This window comes from Pleurodeles waltl, chromosome 11, assembly GCF_031143425.1.
Source record: "Pleurodeles waltl isolate 20211129_DDA chromosome 11, aPleWal1.hap1.20221129, whole genome shotgun sequence".
Classification (NCBI taxonomy): Eukaryota; Metazoa; Chordata; class Amphibia; order Caudata; family Salamandridae; genus Pleurodeles; species Pleurodeles waltl.
The window spans coordinates 132,221,869-132,243,806 of NC_090450.1; the positions used below are offsets into that span (position 1 = coordinate 132,221,869).

Genomic DNA, 21,938 nt, shown 5'->3' on the forward strand with positions numbered 1-21,938 from the left:
ACAATTCCAATGTATTTATTTACCAGTTTTTCCTTGCTCCTTATTGAGCAATTTTTCAGCTCTTCTGTCCAAGTAGCCAAGAATGAGTGCACACATCAAAGAAAAAATGCATGTTACAGCACCTGTAGAAAAAAACATAAGAAAAAGAAAGCAATGTTTATTTCACAGCGAGAAGAAACATTTACACACCAGGATAAAAGGAGTAGCATTGTAATAGGTTAGCTTCAATCCATCTGCTCTGTTTTAGAAATATTAATTATCAATGCTTATACGGGAAAGGTCGCTGATATACACTCAAACAGATCTGCTATGTTTCAAGAAATGAGTCAAAAGCATCAGAAGGAGGACATTAACTAACCAATCATTAGTGTGATTCCCAATGTCGTATACCCCGCGGAGCCCACCATTGCCATGACACGGCCGTAAACCAAGGCCATTACGTTCATGTTCACTGTGCTCCCCTGCAAAAGAAAGAAATAAGAAAATGAAATTCAATTTATTCCAGACAAGACATCAAAATCAAGCACTCAGTAACTGCTGTTACAGAAAAACAAGAAATAATCCGTTACATCCTCTACTAACTTTGTTTCCTTTTTTTTTTTTATATTGATCCAACTGAACTTTGGAAAAAGCAATTTAGTAGGTTGTCATGCTTAAACCAGAATAAGCATGTCACCAATTAAATATATTTGATGAATGGCCTCACTGTTGAAGGACCGTAACGACAACGCATCTGCCGCCAATGGAACAATACCAGAACTGTTCTAGCCTAGCAACGGGAGACATTGGAATTAGGTTTAATTTACATTTTCAAACATGCAAACATTGCGAGTTCTTCACCCATTACATGTTCCTCGTGGGGTAAAATGGAAAGAGTTTTGAGGGCCTAGTGCCACACTACCTCCTCTCCCATTCTCATTTTCGATGTAGGGGCCAAAACAATGAATTAATGTAAAGATAAGAGCAGGCAGATGTAAAAGACATACACCAATTAGTGACTTGTGAAGGAACATCTAAAGGAATAATAATTTGCAATCATCAACCAAATTAAAATGAAATTGTGACAACTCGGCTTCAAAAACTCTGAACGTCAATATTGTGGAAGTTAAAATGTGGAAAACGTAATTAAACTTAATTAAACTTACAACTCTTGCCATGCTCAGCTGCAATCCAAAAACAAGATTTAGTTCTTTGCCTTTGAACCAACTGACGGCATAGGTGTTCTGGGCCACAGCCAAAGACTCCCCACCAATCCTACGAAAAAGAGCGGACGTTACAGTGTGTAGGTAGGCGACATAAAAACTAAGCATTTAAAATAAAAAGAATGGAATAAAAACTTTAACTTCCGACAGGTGGGATCCGATGACTTTCAGCCTAAAAACTCTGGCTGCAGGACAGATTTTTTAGTGCCTTTAGACGTCCCAGTCATTTACACCTATATTTGTGAAATGTAAATATTTCCCTTAAAAGGACCTGAATCTTTGTCTTTTTTTAAAGTAGCTTATTGATGTGCTCTCTACTTTTGCCATTTGTATCTTATTAGTGGATAAGAAAACCAAGCGAAAATGAGAAGGTACAATTAAAATAAGCAAGCATTAAGAAAATCTCAAATGGTACCCAACGTGTTTGCTACTGATAACGAAATATTGTGAGGTTTATGGAAGAGTCGAAGATGCTATCCTTTCATCCGTCACTGACAGCACACATTTTCTTAAGAAAAAAAGTCAATTATTTGCACCACTAAGGAATGAAAAGCTGGCATTTTATAAGCAACTAAATGAGCCAGGAGAGACCCCAAACTCAATTTTTATAATGCATCTAATCCAGCTAAGAACTAGGAAAACTTCCAAGACAGTTGCAATATAGCATTAACAAAGTGCAGGAAATACGAAAGGTTGCCGAATGAAATAAGATTTGTAAGTCAACTAATGACAAATAGAACACAACTGACTGTTTTTCATTTATGTTCTATCTTGAGCATATTATCACGTCGAAATGTGACAAAGCAATCCATGTAACATGATTATAACAAGATTATAAACTAGATATTGTTCATGTGCACTAGAAACATACAGCTTGATTCATACATCCTGCAACAAAATTTAAAATAATTCATACAGGGAAGGACAGAAGAGAATAAAAAAAATATGTTGTGCAAAAACATTTTCTGATCAGATAATCTTTATGCTTCCAGGTTTTAGGGGAGGTAACGTAGGTGTGAACCGCCTGATTGCGTAATATGGCACTAAAGGATTAACTACAAATTGCTTGATGAACGAGCTTTTAGTGTGGTAAGGACTCCTATCTAAACACACCATGCACATTGTATTAGAATGTTGATGCAACATATTGACACCAAGTTTCATATTTTTTCCATCAATTATACACGTCCTTCACTTAACATCACTCAACATGCAAGTAGTCCGGTCTGGTCGAATTATTACTTGCTCAAGATCACTTGCACAAGCCTGCATACAAAGCATCACCATGGGCATGAAACAACATTACTAAACACACAATAGGGGCTGCTTTTCTTGTAACTCACAGTTATTTACAAGACACACGGGATCAAAGGATGCAGCTTCTTTGCACATTCAACACACTTGATGGTATGAAAGATAGCAGGTAACTATTTCCTATTTACATAGCTTCCCAAATAACGACCCCTTCACAAAAAGCATCAAAAGCCTACATCTTCTTGTGCTCATACCCAACTCTGTATTTACCACCACAGGTAGGGATTCTAGTATGGACGCACCTGGTTACCCGCCCACTTTTGGAGTTAGTGAGAAAAGTGTGTGGGAACTTGGTAGTAGTTTTTTTTTTTTAGTAAAGGTCACCATTTGTACCTAGATAACTTCTACACTGGGGTGCAATTGTTCAGAGTGGACACAATCCGCTCCAACCAGAAAGGCTATTCTAGGGAGCTTGTCTGTAAAAAGACTTGAGAGGGGACAGTGCAGTGCCTCACGTAATGATGAGCTGCTAGCTCTGAAATTTGCAGACAGGAGGGATGTGTACATGCTTACTACCATCAATGATGAGCGTACTTCTCCTGAGACTGTTTGGGGTCAGGTTGCCAAAGTGTGCAAACCTGTGTGCATTTTAGATTATAATAAGCGCACTTGCGTGGTGTAGATAGAGTTGAACAGAGGTTGGAGCCTTACACTGCTGTTTGTAAGGCTTACGTTTGGTATAAAAAGTTGGCTGAACATCTCTTCCGTTTAGCCACTTTTAATGCTTTTATTGTGTTCAAGGATTGTTCCCCTGAGTCAAAAGTGACATTTGTTAAATTTCAGAAGTCAGTGATAGAGCCTTGTTGTGGTGGGACAAGCAAGAGTTCCTAGAGTAGCAGTGCTGGAGGATGTGGATAGATTGAAGGAGCACCACTTTCCTGATCACATTCCTCCCACTCCCAAAAAAGACTTTCCCACTAAGAAATGAAGATTCTGTGCCCAAAGAGGTATCCAGAGTGAGACTCTTATGTACTGCCCCGATTGTCCTTTTAAGCCTGGGCTGTGTGTGGCTGTTTCAGAAGTTACCACACCCAAAATAATTATTGGGAACTCCCTTGAGGGTAAACTGCCTGTTCTGTATAGTTTTATATTTTTTGTTTAGTTTCACAGTTGGCATTACTGTCCGGTATTTAGTTACAGCTTTTGTGTAGTTTTGAACTTACTTATCATTAGTTAGCGTTTTCTTTTTTATTAAGATAAAAGTGATGGCAGTGTGCGTGGAGTGGTGGTTGGCTGTCGGTGTGCGTGGCTTGGCGGTGTAAATAGTGACTGGCTGTTGGCCACAACAACACACTGCTAGCCAAATGCCAGTCCACAGACTACGTCAGCTGCTGTGATTGCTGTGTCAGGCATGTGGGCGTATGACAGTGATGGGCCCTTGAATGGCATGGTCTGTGGATGTGAGTGTTGTAATGTGCTGGGACCGCGGCTGGTGGTGTGAGTGGTCTTGCACATGTCACGGTGTGTGAACGGACTGTAAAGAAGTTGGTGCCTTGATGTGGCTTTACAGCTCGTGAGCTGTGAGTCACTGGTTCAGTTTTTTGGCCTTTCAGTTATTAACAGTGCATTTCATTTTTGTGAAATCTCTTGTTAATAAAATTTGAACAATTGAACCATCACTCAACCTCATGCCAAATCCAACCAGTATGTGTGGTAAAATTAAAATTGAAAAAACCCGCTCTACTGTAATCAGTCGTCGAAGCACACCCGTGTCATGCTAGGTGTCTCGGGTGGGACCCTGATGATGAAGCATGCCACCAAATAGGTTGGTGGGGGTGGTGTCTTTTTAGCATAAACTAAGGGCATTTCTATACACAATTTGAATTTGAACACCACAGAAGTACGAAATTTTCTTACCCAGAATCTCTTGCAAACCTCAAATTTAGCTAAAAATAAAATCATAGTTTCCTCACTTTTCTTTGTAGGATCACCGTGCAGGCACAAATTTGGGGAAGAAAAACATGTATAACTGCATTTAGACAGTTTACATTTTATTTTACTGTAAACCATTTCAACTCACCCAAATATTAATCTGCCAGCTTCCATCAGCCAAAAGGCGTTTACTAGAGCCCCCACAGCGAAGACAACCTGCCATATAAATAACAAATATCAGGAAAGTTGACCGGTTTCACATTTCTCCAATGTTAAATTTATAAAAATAAAGCTGAAGGAACTAATATGAGCAGTAATACCTTATCCTGCCTCCAACGCAATGGACATGTGCGGTTGAGGACATGCTAAAGGGCTTTGAAAGTGGTGATTGGGATAGGCAGTTCAATAGTACGTTGGTACTGAGGGCCTGGATGTTGGCGGCAAAATCCTCAACCCCCATCTAGAAAGGGCTGCGAGGTCTTTGCCGCAGACAAGAGATTTGGTGTTGTCATTGCTGGAAACCCCTTCTGAAGCCTCAAAAAGGGAGAAACCCAGGACTAGTCCCACAATCAGCTCTGCTGTAGGGGACAGATATCAAGAGGCAACCTGATGTCCACGCAACTACTCTTGAAAAAAGTGGCAGGAAGAAGGGGAGTCATACTTTGACTTCTCATGCTCCTGCTTGACTTTGAGTGACTTGGAATGGGAAGAGGACCTCTCAAGAATGGGCGACTTAGAATGGGAAGAGGACCTCTCTCAAGAATGACCCCTCCCAGAGGGAGGATGCATCTGCGTCCTCTACTTCGTACAAGACTAGCCTTTTACTCACCTTCTAGCCTCTTGACGTACAGCTTGGCCTCACAGTCATAGATAACCTTTCGATTCATCAGGGCACAGTTGTGGCATGGACATTTGTTTGTGACAGTCCTGCTGGGTTTGAATCCTATAGTTTTCGGGGAAGACATATGTGAAAGATTTTAGAGAAATATTTTCCTGTCAGTGACAGAAAATGAGTGGGCTAGCTCTGGATCCGCATCCAAAGGTCTGAAAAAAGGAACGGATGTCTGCGTTCAGGGGTGGCAGTTATATGTGGCTCTGCCCTTACTTCAGTGGTGAGACACATTTGACAAAAAACTGCACACCACCTTTTTACCAGCATGTAAGGGAAATGCTGAGAAAATTGTCTGGATCAAGATTTGTGCCTTGGGCTATTCGAAATGTGAGGAATATGTGGTTAGAAGTATCCTTAGGAAAAGAAACAAATTCAATCTTCCTTTCTTTAATCAATTTCTCAAACCAGAAACAAAAAAGAAAGGGTGCTATCATTTCCAGTGTGCTTTTTTTCTCTGTATGTCTGTTATGAAAGGAGAGAAGCCTCTTGCCTGGCTGAGCAGGACACGGTTTCCAGTCAACCAATGGGGAACACAGTACTAGCGTATGGACCAGAGGAACAGCTACAGATGCCCAATGGGAGCAAAGAGATCAGCTTAGGGGCAAGGGGCAATCATGAGAGGATTAGAGGTAGCATGAAAAAGCCATAGAAGGGGTAACAAACAGGCATTGTCTCAACATATTGATGGAGGTTTGACGTAAGGGGCTGCATCGTTCTATTTCCAAGGGCACAGCTTTTGGGCTGGTGCATCCTCCCTTGCGAAATGGGAGAATGTGCTGCTGTTTATGCACTCACCCTTCCCACAGCAGTAGCAGGTCAAAAGAGACCTGTGAGCCCACATATGGGTTGCCTTCACCAATGGGCATAAATGTTTTACATGGAGGCTTACTTACAGTCCATACAGCCAATCCCAGCATGTTGTGCAGTCAAAGGTTTGTAGGCAATGGTATTTCTTCACACACCCACCGTGAGGATTGGAATCGTTTCTCTGCTTGTCTCTGGCTGTCAGTGCCAGGCAGCCACAACCCTGACTCTGCTTATTGTGATCTAATGTCTAGGAGTCTAATGAATCAAATGGTATTAAATTGCCTAGTCTGCAGTGGAAATTCATGTGTTTAGATAATCCTGGCCCCCGATATACCTCCGTAAAAAAATTGCTGTCCAGAGATTTACATTTTTGATTTGTGTTTTGTATCAATAGAGAAGTAATTTAGCTTGGGTAGACATTGGTGATCAGGGCAGCGTTTTCCTAGCCAACATTTTCTAAAATAAAGAATGTGCTGTAGTGATGATGTAATATTTCAGGAATCATGAGAACTATATACTTCTTTTTGGTGTCAAGACACAGATATTAGGGGTCAAGCAGTCTTAGAGACAGAGAGTAACTCCTATGAGCAACCTTCCACCATTTTCCAGAATAGTGTCTATAATAGAGGAATAAGATATATATATATATATATATATATATATATATATATATATAAGAGAGAGAGAGAGAAATTAAACAAATAATAATGTTTTGTAATCCTTTTATGTAAACACCAACCAATGTTTATTATTTGAATATGATAAGAAATAATGTTTATCACTCCTGTTTTAGACACATTTTCAGAGTTCATTTCATTTGGGAAATCGCTCATGGTACATTTGAAGAATGTTGAACATTTGAGAAGAGCATATCAACAGGGTTATCTTTTTTGTAGCACGTTTTGCAAGTACGTGTAAGTTCTGTCGGTACAGGCTTTAGAAATTTTTTAGGTTTTAGCACCCCATCAATATCTTCCCAACCAAATTCACACTGATCTTTCTCTACATTTGCATGACTGAAAACATTTACACATCTTCTCATCAAGTAGAACGCTCTTTTAATGTGTCCACGCACAGAATATGACGACGAGGGAAGATCACTTAGCGGAACTTCTACTCAATTTACCGAAGATCATTAAATGAATGACAGTCAGAACGCATTTTCCACACACGCACCAGGTATTTGTCCTGAAAGTCACATTCCTCTTCTGTCTCAGCAAATCCTTTGAGAAACTTCACAGGTTCAGTAGTAAAAGCTCCAAGATTTGGTCCAATTTTGCTCATAGTGTGATCACCCCTAAGAATATGTGCCTTGATAAGAACACTGGGCATCTCTAGGTCAAGTTTCTTGTACATAATATGAAGCAGGATTAAGTCTTTTCTTGCCTGTTCCATAACATACCCATAGCTCTGACAAACCTTGGCTTATACTATTGCAACAAATGTAAGTAGCACAATAATAACATCTGTATTATTTGACAGCAGAATGAATCGAGTGCCACATGTTGTGTTGTGCCCACTCAACATGTGGCACAACACGATGGTCAGCTTCCTCCAATTTGCTGTTAAGTTCTTGAACAATATGGCCAGTACCTTTTGAATATCTCTCTGTAGGCACCAACTTCGCATTGACAATCATTCCTCTTGCGATAATTGGAAATTCAGTGTTCACTGAAGCATGAGCAATATTTTGGTGATTTAACATCTCCAAGTTCATCTTGTTCGATGTTGATGACCAGAATTTATCAAGTGGTATAGGCGTCAAATTTTTGATGCAGGCAAGGTCAATTGTTCCACTTGTAGACATTTGTCAGATTCTCCCACATTCTTTGACAGATAGTTCAAGAAAACTGACAAAGACAATGTGCAGTTCTTGCATTTTGCACACTGACTTTGATAGCTGTAAAACAGTCTGAACGTCCTCTTCGAAGTTTTGCATGGAGGTAATCTTGACCATTCGCAATTGTGACAAAGTTCACACCTACAGCAGTTTTAAATGAGGACATTTTTTCAAAATTGAAATTCTTCAGGTGAAAGATTTTTTGAGCTCTTGTAGTAGTTTGTGCTTCACTGGTTTATCTGCAGCATCTCCATAAAATAATGCATTCGTTGGAAGATCATGCAACAGAATGTCCTAGATAATTTCATCTCTTTCTTTTGCTACATCCTATGCCTTACAAAAGTTGTTTTTTTGTAACCCGGTTTGCAATGGCTGGTTGGACAAAACTCTTGCAATGGCAATTAAAGCCTGGAAGTTTAGCTTTAATGATTATGTCAGACAGTGTTTTCTCTTACAATACAAAACTCTTCTGCTTCAGTTCTGCGTATAGTTTCTATCTATGTTCCAGGACATCTAGTAGATGTGTCTTTATATCAATATCCTCATATTGTCTGGTCACAAAGTTGTGCAGTTGTGCAGGCTCAGTCATTTCAAAGGGGTTTTCTTGCTGCTGCATGAAATGAACAAGGTTGTCAACATGTTTATTAAAACTTTCCCCTCTATTTTCCACAAGTTCACGGTGAGGAACAGTTTCACAATGGTCCATTAATTTTGAATTTGACATCTCTCTGAAAACATGGCAAACAGAAAGGACTCCATGGTAAACCAGCTGCCACTGAGCAACATATTCACTTTTACGTCTCTGACCAACAATTCCCTTGGAGCTTTTCTGTGATCTCTGGATAATCTGTTCCAGTTTCATATCTGGGGCCACAGCAGTGAACTTTCCCTCTCTGTCTTTCACCACAAAATGTCTTTGGATGAATTTTCTGTAGATGTATGGTTTTTCCACCACTAGCTTCCTCACTCTTTCCAAATACCAGAATCAATATCTCAGGTAGTTTATGCAATAAAATTTGTGAAACACAGCAACCAGTGACTCACAGTCTTCACGTACAGTTCCCAATCACCTTCCCAGTCAGCATGTACCAACTTTTTCACTAGAGCTATCATGTGTAAAACATTTCCCTAGTACTTGCAAAGTTCTGATTTTTCTTCACATTCTTTGACAAACTCTACAAACTTGGTTTTTGAGCGGCTTGTATTGAACACTGCCTAGATTTGCATTATGTCTTTTGAATAAAGTGCACACTGTACCTTGTTCGCTTCTCAGGTGAGATATGCAAAACCTAATTTGTCATTCTTGTTTCAGAAAGCATTTCAACGCAATCTTTATATAGCATCCGATATGATGGGCATACCTTGTAACGAATTAACATATTGAGTTCTGATCAATACTGACTGCACAGTTTTGCTTCCAAAGATTTCAGTCTCAAAAAGTGCATGGTCTATGCCACATCTACTGAGATAACTTCCTGCACACCGCAACACAACTTTTGTCATGTGGAAAATGCCCATCATTGGATAAAGATCTGAATCTACTAGCTTGCACATAAAAATGCCAGGTACAATACTGAAACACCTTCAGCGCAGAAAATTGGCAGGATAGGCTGGTCTTCAAGCTGAGCAGGCATGTTTTTGATATATTTCTTTTTTTTTTCTTTTTTTTAGAGCTGTGCATACTGTTGCATAGTTTGTGACTGGAGATGGTATTACTGGTAAAAACGCAACCTTCTTAAGTGGAACAGTATTCTGGGAATCAGAGTATGAATTCCAACATACAGAGGAACTGACTTTGCTTCATCCTTAGGTCCGCACTGAATAAGCAATTTGATAAATTCAGTTAAATCAGCTATGCAGACCGCAGCATCAGGTAAAAGAAAATCCATGTCCTCAGCCACTTTGAAAATTTCTGGTAGACTGGGATGTGTTGATGGCTATTAGTGATTTTGCACACATTGGCAAGGCAGTTGGTTATAAGTTTGCAGCTTTGTTTGTTTATACCTACAGCTGACACATCTTGTTTTCCAGCAGCTACTTCACTGGTACAGTCTTGAAAAAGTACCCAGGCGGTATCATGTGTGCTGGATGTTTTAGACAAAGAAGATCTGTCTTCAAAATCAAAATTATCAAGCATAGCAATTTTTAATCCTTTCCTGGTAAAGTGACTTGAAAGTGGTGTGCTGTCAGAGTCACAAGATTTTACAGCATGAGCTGCTAAGAAGTTCCTGTTCCGTAGTATGTAATTATAACTTGTTGATACACCAATCCTATTAATTGATGTGATTAGCTCTCTATTTTTGCACTTGTCTTAGATCAAGTGGGCAGTCATCATGTGTAGCTTAGTTTTCTTTTTGCTATGATGTAATTCATAAAACATGATTTGAAAAAGACAGTACATTTGCACAGCATTATCCTATTGGTTTAGGGCATTCTCTTGAACTTCTTCGCTTAGATCTTCAAAGCCATCATCAATGTTGTTGACTTCCGTTCCGAACTCAAGAACATTAGTTTGCAACAGTTTTGCTTTGCTGGTATTAAATAATGATGTAAAAAATATTAAGACAACATCAGGCATTCTTGTTGACTCTCATGATTTGCGGAGCTCTAGGGCATCACAAAATTTGTCATTAAGTTCAAAATCTAAATCTTTCAGGACCTTTCTTAAAATTGTCCCTGCTGATTCAGGAGTCAAATCAGCTGAGAACACCATAAGTGGCTCATTCTTTTTGTTCGACTGACAAAAATGAATTCTGTCTGACATTTCTCACCAGAAAAATCTTAATTTCTATATCATGGATAAATACAGTTTCATCAATGTTGACAATTATTTCTCTGATCTCAATGAGTGTGACCCTGTAGTCAGCTCTCAAGTTTGGCTTTAAAACTTAATTTGCTTCATCAAAGAGTGTAAACTTAACTGAAGGCTGGAGGTTATGTTGCTGCTGGGAGCTCACTATACTTTCAGATCTTCAAATGTATGCACGCATACAAATCCAGTGCAAATACATTCACCTCGCTGTTTAGATCAGCTAGTCGGCTGAAAACTTCATCTTCGAAGAAACTAGCTGCATATAAGAACATGCTTGGCCCCTTTAAGACTCACATACTCTGTACTTTTGTCTTTCGTCAGTCTCCTTGGCCCTTGTTCTGGGTAAACCACAGATAACGTATTGAAGATCCTTTGCTTTCTGCTCAGTTGTTGGAGTTGGACGAAGGGTTTCCATCGACCTTTAAGTGGATGGGCATTGGCTTTGGTTGTTGTGGCTTTCTCCGAAGTATTGGATTCTTGTTGTGATTTACTGGTTTCTGCTATTTTGTGATGGTTTTTCCAGGCTTTTCTCCATTGCATATGGCTTGTAGCACTGGTTGTTACAATGATAAAGTATTTGATCCTCTTCACCCATCAGTTTCAATCTTTTGTGAAGTTCGTCTTGCCCTATTTCTGCAGCATCTCGAACTCTCTTTTGTCCAGCCTCAGTTGATGTAACTTTTCCTTCAGATTAGTTTTCATATGACACAATTTTCTTTGCTGAGGAGACCTCAGATTTTGCAGTTAGCAACTCTTTGTGAAGAGGTAAAGATCCTCTGCCAGCACCTGCTTCGTTCATGTTTACGAATTTGAATCGATGAAAAACGTGAAACAAAAACATTATTAAAATAACTACTGATATGATGGCTAAATCACATCATTATAGAGTCGTCATTTTGGAAAATGAAAGAAGGGTTGCTCTGAGGAGTTTTCTATCTCTATAGGAGGACTTGACCCCCAAAACTTATGTTTTGACACCAAAATGAAGCATATAGACTCATGGTTCCTAAAATAATATATCATCACTGCTAAACATCCGCCATTTTTAAAAATGTCATGCAGAAAAAAAATTGGGCCGGATTAGCAATGTCTACCCAAGCTAAAATTACTTCTCTAATGATACAAAAACACAAAACAAAAATGAAAAACTCAGGACAACAATTTTTGTATGTTTTTTTTTTTTTTTTTACAGAGTTATATCAAGGGGTCAGGTCTAAGATATACATTTCACATCCATACAGATGCAGTTAGCAAACACACCAAAACCTCAAGTGACACTGAACAGTTTGTTAAATGCAGGTAAGTTCAGGTTGAAAAATCAGTCACTGCGAACATATTTCTCTAGAGGCCAGCCAAAAGGAAGAGAAACAAATGGAAGTAACTTACTTCAGAAGCAAAGTTAGACCGTTTATCAACATTGAAAAATAGAATGAGCCACCAGTCATTTGGTCTGATCTGTCCAGAGAGGCCCTTGGCTTAGATGTCAATTCAAAGGAAGCTTTCCTTATTTATTTTAATTTTTTTCCCATTTTTCCTTCCTTTCATCTTTCCTCTTTTCTCCTGTTCTTTCTTTCCTCCTCCTACCCGTCTGTCACTCTTCCTTTTTTCTCACATTTCCAGCTCCTGCTCACCTTTACTTCTTGTACCCCTTTCAATGTTTTCCCCTCTTTTCGTCATCTCTCATTCAATATTTCCTTTGCTCACCATATCAGCCTGCCTACCACACCTCTTTGCCATGGTATCGCTCAACAGAATTATTTATGACCACTTTGCCTGCAGATAGAAAAGCACAATAATCAACTAATTAATGTTAAGTGGGATCCACTTCTCCCGTCATGGGACCCAGTGGCAGCTCCTGCTTTGCTTTTGTGGACTTCACGTCCACAACAACTTATTCATTCTGTAAACTAATTAACAGAAAATCATCACCAATGCAAAGTTTATGAAATATATATCAATCAATCAATCTGTATTTGTAGAGCACATCTCTATCCCCTCTGGGGGTATCCGGGCACTAAGGTTGCAGGGTCTCAGTCTAAAAGCCAGATCTTGAGTTTCTTCCTTAAGTCAGCCAGGGAGGAATATGTCCGTAGGTGGTGGACACGCGGTTCCAGGTCTTGGTAGCGGTGCAGGAGAAGGAGAAGCCTCCAATGTGGCTGCAGCGAATGCATGGGGCATGTGCGAGGGGCAGGGATTTTGGATGGGGAGCCAGTGGGGTTTCCTGGGGTGGGAAAGATGTGGGCCCTTTTGGGGAGGTCTAGGGAGAGTCTGGCTGCCTCATTCTGTATGGCTGGGGCCTCTTGAGGAGTTGGGTGGAGATGCAGCACAGAGTGTGTTGCTGTAGCATACCCAGCTCGAGATGAGGGGCTTGGTGACTGTCTTCCTGGTGTTGACAGGGATCCATCTGAACAGTCTGCAGAGCGTAAGGAGGGTGTGGAAGTAGGAGAAGTAGATTGCGTTGATTTGGCGCTTCATGGTAAGCTGTCCAGGATGAGGCCGAGGTGTTGTGCGTGGTCCGAAGGGGTGAGTGTCTGGCTGTACTTTGATGCCGCCAGCTCTTGTCCCATTTGGAGATGTTTTTCCCGAAGATCAGCATTTCTTTTTCTCCGAGTTGAGCCAAAGGCAGTTGGTTTTCATCCAGCCGACAACACTGGTCATGGCATTGTGGAAATTTGTTCTGGTGGTGGAGGGGTCTTTGGGTGAGCAAGAGGATGATTTGTGTGTCATTGCTCTAGGATATAATGTTGACTCCGTGAGATCTAACGATTTCAGTGAGGGGGGTAATGTATGTATAGAATAGTGTAAGGGAAGACCCTTGAGGTACACCATAGATGATACTCTTTGGTTTCAAAGTGAAAGGGTGGTAGCCAGATTCTTTGTGTCCGTCCTGTAAAGGAGGAGGGGATCCACTTGAGGGTGTTGTCCTGGACGATGATGCTGTTGAGCTGATGATGAGGGTGTGGTGCTATATGGTGTTGAATGATGCTAAGCCAAGGAGGATCAGGGCTGCTGTCTCCCCAAGGTCGAAGGGGGATCTGATGTCATCAGTGGCGCAATCAAAGCTGTTTCCGTGCTGTGGTTTGTGCAGAAGCCAGATTGGGAGGCGTAAAGCAAGTTGTTTATTTCCAGGTTTTCTGTGAGCTGGTGGTTGATGGCCTTCACCAGGACTTTGGCAGGGTACGGGAGCAGTGAGATGCGGCAGTAGTTTTTGAGTACGTTGGGATCGGCAGAGGGCTTCTTCAGGAGGTGTCTGATCACTACGCATTTCTATCTGTTGGGGTAGTTTGCTGTAGTGATGGAGGCATTGAGAATGTATGTGAGTTCTGTGGCTATTTTAATGGTTCTCAGGTTTAAAAAAAGCGGAGGAGGCAGGGGGCGGTGGGTGCCTGGAATGGATGGAGGTCATGATGGTTGTGGTGGTGAGCGAGTTCCAAGTTGTCATTGTTTGGCTGGTGTGCATGGGTGGGTCGAGGTTGTTGAGGATGACATCAGTGGCATGGGGATCGAAGTTGTTGCAGATGGTAGCTATCTCGCTGTGGAAATAGTCCGATAGGGTGTCACAGGAGTCCTGGGAAAGGCAGTGTAGGAAGTTGGCTCTGTATGTGCTATTTCAAAGTAAGGAATAGCATGCACAGAGTCCAAGGGTTCCCCTTAGAGGTAAAATAGTGGTAAAAATAGATAATACTAATGCTCTATTTTGTGGTAGTGTGGTCGAGCAGTAGGCTTATCCAAGGAGTAGTGTTAAGCATTTGTTGTACATACACATAGACAATAAATGAGGTACACACACTCAGAGACAAATCCAGCCAATAGGTTTTGTTATAGAAAAATATCTTTTCTTAGTTTATTTTAAGAACCACAGGTTCAAATTTAACATGTAATATCTTGTTTGAAAGGTATTGCAGGTAAGTACATTAGGAACTTTGAATCATTTCAATTGCATGTATACTTTTCAAGTTATTAACAAATAGCTACTTTAAAAGTGGACACTTAGTGCAATTTTCACAGTTCCTGGGGGAGGTAAGTTTTTGTTAGTTTTACCAGGTAAGTAAGACACTTACAGGGTTCAGTTCTTGGTCCAAGGTAGCCCACCGTTGGGGGTTCAGAGCAACCCCAAAGTCACCACACCAGCAGCTCAGGGCCAGTCAGGTGCAGAGTTCAAAGTGGTGCCCAAAACACATAGGCTAGAATGGAGAGAAGGGGGTGCCCCGGTTCCGGTCTGCTTGCAGGTAAGTACCCGTGTCTTCGGAGGGCAGACCAGGGGGGTTTTGTAGGGCACCGGGGGGGACACAAGCCCACACAGAAATTTCACCCTCAGCGGCGCGGGGGCGGCCGGGTGCAGTGTAGAAACAAGCGTCGGGTTCGCAATGTTAATCTATGAGGGATCTCGGGATCTCTTCAGCGCTGCAGGCAGGCAAGGGGGGGGTTCCTCGGGGAAAACCTCCACTTGGGCAAGGGAGAGGGACTCCTGGGGGTCACTTCTCCAGTGAAAGTGAGGTCCTTCAGGTCCTGGGGGCTGCGGGTGCAGGGTCTCTCCCAGGCGTCGGGACTTAGGATTCAAAGAGTCGCGGTCAGGGGAAGCCTCGGGATTCCCTCTGCAGGCGGCGCTGTGGGGGCTCAGGGGGGACAGGCTTTGGTACTCACAGTCTTAGAGTAGTCCTGGGGTCCCTCCTGAGGCGTTGGATCTCCACCAGCCGAGTCGGGGTCGCCGGGTGCAGTGTTGCAAGTCTCACGCTTCTTGCGGGGTGCTTGCAGGGTTCTTTCAAAGCTGCTGGAAACAAAGTTGCAGCCTTTCTTGGAGCAGGTCCGCTGTCCTCGGGAGTTTCTTGTCTTTTCGAAGCAGGGGCAGTCCTCAGAGGATGTCGAGGTCGCTGGTCCCTTTGGAAGGCGTCGCTGGAGCAGGATCTTTGGAAGGCAGGAGACAGGCCGGTGAGTTTCTGGAGCCAAGGCAGTTGTCGTCTTCTGGTCTTCCTCTGCAGGGGTTTTCAGCTAGGCAGTCCTTCTTCTTGTAGTTGCAGGAATCTAATTTTTCTAGGGTTCAGGGTAGCCCTTAAATACTAAATTTAAGGGCGTGTTTAGGTCTGGGGGGTTAGTAGCCAATGGCTACTAGCCCTGAGGGTGGGTACACCCTCTTTGTGCCTCCTCCCAAGGGGAGGGGGTCACAATCCTAACCCTATTGGGGGAATCCTCCATCTGCAAGATGGAGGATTTCTAAAAGTTAGAGTCACTTCAGCTCAGGACACCTTAGGGGCTGTCCTGACTGGCCAGTGACTCCTCCTTTTTGCTTTCTTTGTTCCCTCCAGCCTTGCCGCCAAAAGTGGGGGCCGTGGCCGGAGGGGGCGGGCAACTCCACTAAGCTGGAGTGCCCTGCTGGGCTGTGACAAAGGGGTGAGCCTTTGAGGCTCACCGCCAGGTGTCACAGCTCCTGCCTGGGGGAGGTGTTAGCATCTCCACCCAGTGCAGGCTTTGTTACTGGCCTCAGAGTGACAAAGGCACTCTCCCCATGGGGCCAGCAACATGTCTCTAGTGTGGCAGGCTGCTGGAACTAGTCAGCCTACACAGACAGTCGGTTAAGTTTCAGGGGGCACCTCTAAGGTGCCCTCTGGGATGTATTTTGCAATAAAATGTACACTGGCATCAGTGTGCATTTATTGTGCTGAGAAGTTTGATACCAAACTTCCCAGTTTTCAGGGTAGCCATTATGGTGCTGTGGAGTTCGTGTTTGACAGACTCCCAGACCATATACTCTTATGGCTACCCTGCACTTACAATGTCTAAGGTTTTGTTTAGACACTGTAGGGGTACCATGCTCATGCACTGGTACCCTCACCTATGGTATAGTGCACCCTGCCTTAGGGCTGTAAGGCCTGCTAGAGGGGTGTCTTACCTATACTGCATAGGCAGTGAGAGGCTGGCATGGCACCCTGAGGGGAGTGCCATGTCAACTTACTCGTTTTGTCCTCACTAGCACACACAAGCTGGCAAGCAGTGGGTCTGTGCTGAGTGAGAGGTCTCCAGGGTGGCATAAGACATGCTGCAGCCCTTAGAGACCTTCCTTGGCATCAGGGCCCTTGGTACTAGAAGTACCAGTTACAAGGGACTTATCTGGATGCCAGGGTCTGCCAATTGTGGATACAAAAGTACAGGTTAGGGAAAGAACACTGGTGCTGGGGCCTGGTTAGCAGGCCTCAGCACACTTTCAATTGTAAACATAGCATCAGCAAAGGCAAAAAGTCAGGGGGCAACCATGCCAAGGAGGCATTTCCTTACACAACCCCCCCCCAAACGAAAGAGGATGAGACTAACCTTTCCCAAGAGAGTCTTCATTTTCTAAGTGGAAGAACCTGGAAAGGCCATCTGCATTGGCATGGGCAGTCCCAGGTCTGTGTTCCACTATAAAGTCCATTCCCTGTAGGGAGATGGACCACCTCAACAGTTTAGGATTTTCACCTTTCATTTGCATCAGCCATTTGAGAGGTCTGTGGTCAGTTTGAACTAGGAAGTGAGTCCCAAAGAGGTATGGTCTCAGCTTCTTCAGGGACCAAACCACAGCAAAGGCCTCCCTCTCAATGGCACTCCAACGCTGCTCCCTGGGGAGTAACCTCCTGCTAATGAAAGCAACAGGCTGGTCAAGGCCATCATCATTTGTTTGGGACAAAACTGCCCCTATCCCATGTTCAGAGGCATCTGTCTGCACAATGAACTGCTTAGAATAATCTGGAGCTTTTAGAACTGGTGCTGAGCACATTGCTTGTTTCAGGGTGTCAAAGGCCTGTTGGCATTCCACAGTCCAGTTCACTTTCTTGGGCATTTTCTTGGAGGTGAGTTCAGTGAGGGCTGTCACAATGGATCCATATCCCTTCACAAACCTCCTGTAATACCCAGTCAAGTCAAGGAATGCCCTGACTTGAGTCTGGGTTTTTGGAGCTACCCAGTCCAGAATAGTCTGGATCTTGGGTTGGAGTGGCTGAACTTGGCCTCCACCTACAAGGTGGCCCATGTAAACCACAGTTCCCTGCCCTATCTGGCATTTGGATGCCTTGATAGAGAGGCCTGCAGATTGCAGAGCCTTCAAAACCTTCTTCAGGTGGACCAGGTGATCCTGCCAGGTGGAGCTGAAGACAGCAATATCATCAAGATAAGCTGTGCTAAAGGACTCCAAAGCCAGCAAGGACTTGATTCACCAACCTTTGGAAGGTGGCAGGGGCATTCTTTAAACCAAAGGGCATAACAGTAAACTGATAATGCCCATCAGGTGTGGAGAATGCTGTTTTCTCTTTTGCTCCAGGTGCCATTTTTATTTGCCAGTACCCTGCTGTCAAGTCAAAGGTACTTAAGAATTTGGCAGCACCTAATTTATCTATGAGCTCATCAGCTCTAGGAATTGGATGAGCATCTGTCTTGGTGACAGAATTGAGCCCTCTGTAGTCCACACAAAACCTCATCTCTTTCTTTCCATCTTTGGTGTGAGGTTTGGGGACTAAGACCACTGGGCTAGCCCAGGGGCTGTCAGAGCGCTCAATTACTCCCAATTCCAGCATCTTGTGGACTTCCACCTTGATGCTTTCCTTAACATGGTCAGACTGTCTAAAGATTTTGTTTTTGACAGGCATGCTGTATCCTGTGTCCACATCATGGGTACACAGGTGTGTCTGACCAGGGGTTAAGGAGAAGAGTTCAGGAAACTGTTGTAGGACTCTCCTACAATCAGCTTGCTGTTGGCCAGAGAGGGTGTCTGAGTAGATCACTCCGTCTACTGTGCCATCTTTTGGGTCTGATGACAGAAGATCAGGGAGAGGTTCACTCTCTGCCTCCTGATCCTCATCTGTTACCATCAACAGATTCACATCAGCCCTGTCATGGAAGAGCTTAAGGCGGTTCACATGGATCACCCTCTTGGGGCTCCTGCTTGTGCCCAGGTCCACCAGGTAGGTGACCTGACTCTTCCTTTCTAGCACTGGGTAAGGGCCACTCCATTTGTCCTGGAGTGCCCTGGGAGCCACAGGCTCCAGAACCCAGACTTTCTGCCCTGGTTGGAACTCAACCAGTGCAGCCTTTTGGTCATACCAAAACTTCTGGAGCTGTTTGGCTGGCCTCAAGGTTTTTGGTTGCCTTTTCCATGTACTCTGCCATTCTAGAGCGAAGGCCAAGTACATAGTCCACTATGTCCTGTTTAGGCTCATGGAGAGGTCTCTCCCAACCTTCTTTAACAAGGGCAAGTGGTCCCCTTTCAGGATGACCAAACAGAAGTTCAAAGGGTGAGAACCCTACTCCCTTCTGTGGTACCTCCCTGTAAGCGAAAAGCAGACATGGCAGGAGGACATCCCATCTCCTTTTGAGTTTTTCTGGGAGCCCCATGATCATGCCCTTTAATGTCTTGTTGAATCTCTCAACTAAGCCATTAGTTTGTGGATGGTAAGGTGTAGTGAATTTATAAGTCACTCCACACTCATTCCACATATGTTTCAGGTATGCTGACATGAAGTTGGTACCTCTGTCAGACACCACCTCCTTAGGGAAACCCACTCTGGTAAAGATACCAATGAGGGCCTTGGCTACTGCAGGGGCAGTAGTTGACCTAAGGGGAATAGCTTCAGGATACCTGGTAGCATGATCCACTACTACCAGGATATACATATTTCCTGAGGCTGTGGGAGGCTCTAGTGGACCAACTATGTCCACACCCACTCTTTCAAAGGGAACCCCCACCACTGGAAGTGGAATGAGGGGGGCCTTTGGATGCCCACCTGTCTTACCACTGGCTTGACAGGTGGGGCAGGAGAGGCAAAACTCCTTAACCATGTTGGACATATTGGGCCAGTAGAAGTGGTTGAATAGCCTCTCCCACGTCTTGGTTTGTCCCAAATGTCCAGCAAGGGGAATGTCATGGGCCAATGTTAGGATGAACTCTCTGAACAGCTGAGGCACTACCACTCTCCTAGTGGCACCAGGTTTGGGGTCTCTGGCCTCAGTGTACAGGAGTCCATCTTCCCAATAGACCCTATGTGTTCCATTTTTCTTGCCCTTGGACTCTTCAGCAGCTTGCTGCCTAAGGCCTTCAAGAGAGGGACAGGTTTCTTGTCCCTTACACAGCTCCTCCCTTGAGGGTCCCCCTGGGCCTAAGAGCTCAACCTGATAAGGTTCAAGCTCCAAAGGCTCAGTACCCTCAGAGGGCAGAACTTCTTCCTGAGAAGAGAGGTTCCCTTTCTTTTGCTGTGTTGCAGTTGGTTTCCCAACTGACTTTCCTTTCCTCTTGGTAGGCTGGGCCATTCTTCCAGACTCCAGCTCTACTTGTTCGCCCTGTGCCTTGCATTGTGCTCTTGTTTTCACACACACCAGTTGAGGGATACCCAGCATTGCTGCATGGGTTTTTAGTTCTACCTCAGCCCATGCTGAGGACTCCAGGTCATTTCCAAGCAGACAGTCCACTGGGATATTTGAGGAGACCACCACCTGTTTCAGGCCATTGACCCCTCCCCATTCTAAAGTAACCATTGCCATGGGATGGACTTTTCTCTGATTGTCAGCGTTGGTGACTGTGTAAGTTTTTCCAGTCAGGTATTGGCCAGGGGAAACCAGTTTCTCTGTCACCATGGTGACACTGGCACCTGTATCCCTCAGGCCCTCTATTCTAGTCCCATTAATTAAGAGTTGCTGTCTGTATTTTTGCATGTTAGGCGGCCAGACAGCTAGTGTGGCTAAATCCACCCCACCCTCAGAAACTAGAGTAGCTTCAGTGTGGACCCTGATTTGCTCTGGGCACACTGTTGATCCCACTTGGAGACTAGCCATACCAGTGTTACCTGGATGGGAGTTTGGAGTGGAACCTTTCTTGGGAATGGCCTTGTCTCCAGTTTGGTGTCCATGCTGTTTACAGCTATGACACCAGGCCTTTTTGGGATCAAAGTTTTTACCCTTGTACCCATTGTTTTGTGAAGAGGCTCTGGGCCCACCCTCCTGTGCAGGTTTTTGGGGGCCTGTAGAAGACTCTTTACTATTTTTAGTTTTGGTTGTCTCATCACCCTTCCCCTGGGGAGTCTTTGTGACCCCTTTCTATTGGTCACCCCCTGTTGAAGTCTTGGACACCCTTGTCTTGACCCAATGGTCCGCCTTCTTTCCCAATTCTTGGGGAGAAATTGGTCCTAGGTCTACCAGATGCTGATGCAGTTTATCATTGAAACAATTACTCAATAGGTGTTCTTTCACAAATAAATTGTACAGCCCATCATAATTACTTACACCACTGCCTTGAATCCAACCATCTAGTGTTTTCACTGAGTAGTCTACAAAGTCAACCCAGGTCTGGCTCGAGGATTTTTGAGCCCCCCTGAATCTAATCCTATACTCCTCAGTGGAGAATCCAAAGCCCTCAATCAGGGTACCCTTCATGAGGTCATAAGATTCTGCATCTTGTCCAGAGAGTGTGAGGAGTCTATCCCTACACTTTCCTGTGAACATTTCCCAAAGGAGAGCACCCCAGTGAGATCTGTTCACTTTTCTGGTTACACAAGCCCTCTCAAAAGCTGTGAACCATTTGGTGATGTCATCACCATCTTCATATTTAGTTACAATCCCTTTAGGGATTTTCAACATGTCAGGAGAATCTCTGACCCTATTTATGTTGCTGCCACCATTGATGGGTCCTAGGCCCATCTCTTGTCTTTCCCTCTCTATGGCTAGGATCTGTCTTTCCAAAGCCAATCTTTTGGCCATCCTGGCTAACTGGATGTCCTCTTCACTGGGGTTATCCTCAGTGATTTCAGAGGTGTTGGTCTCTCCTGTGAGGGAACCAGCATCTCTGACTATTATTTTTGGAGTCAGGGTTTGAGGGACCCTGTTCTCCCTAGATAGGACTGGTAGGGGGGAATTTTCCTCCAAGTCACTATCCTCTTCCTCTGAGTTGCCACCCTCAGAGGGGTTGGCCTTTTCAAACTCTGCCAAAAGCTCCTGGAGCTGTATTTTGGTAGGTTTGGGGCCCATTGTTATTTTCTTTATTTTACAGAGTGACCTTAGCTCCCTCATCTTAAGATGGAGGTAAGGTGTGGTGTCGAGTTCCACCACAGTCACATCTGTGCTAGACATTTTGCTTCTAAAAGTTGGAATACTTTTTAAGAATCTACAACTGGTTCTAGAATCTAATTCAAACTTTTACAAACTTTTAAACTCTAAAAGAAATGCTAAACAGGATCTAACACAAGG

The 21,938-nt window shown here is 43.7% G+C and overlaps 1 protein-coding gene across 2 annotated transcripts in view; it reads right to left on the reverse strand.

Annotated features, from left to right (window-relative positions):
• The window catches only part of MFSD1 (major facilitator superfamily domain containing 1), a 138,015-nt gene that overhangs the window by 68,676 nt on the left and 47,401 nt on the right, over positions 1-21,938 (reverse strand). For both annotated transcript variants that reach the window (XM_069213267.1, XM_069213268.1), the window contains exons 5-8: positions 4,537-4,604; positions 1,146-1,254; positions 359-461; positions 24-122 (exon numbers count right to left, since the gene is read on the reverse strand). In XM_069213267.1, the coding sequence (XP_069069368.1) occupies positions 24-122; positions 359-461; positions 1,146-1,254; positions 4,537-4,604 (379 nt within the window). The remainder of the gene's footprint in view (positions 1-23; positions 123-358; positions 462-1,145; positions 1,255-4,536; positions 4,605-21,938) is intronic.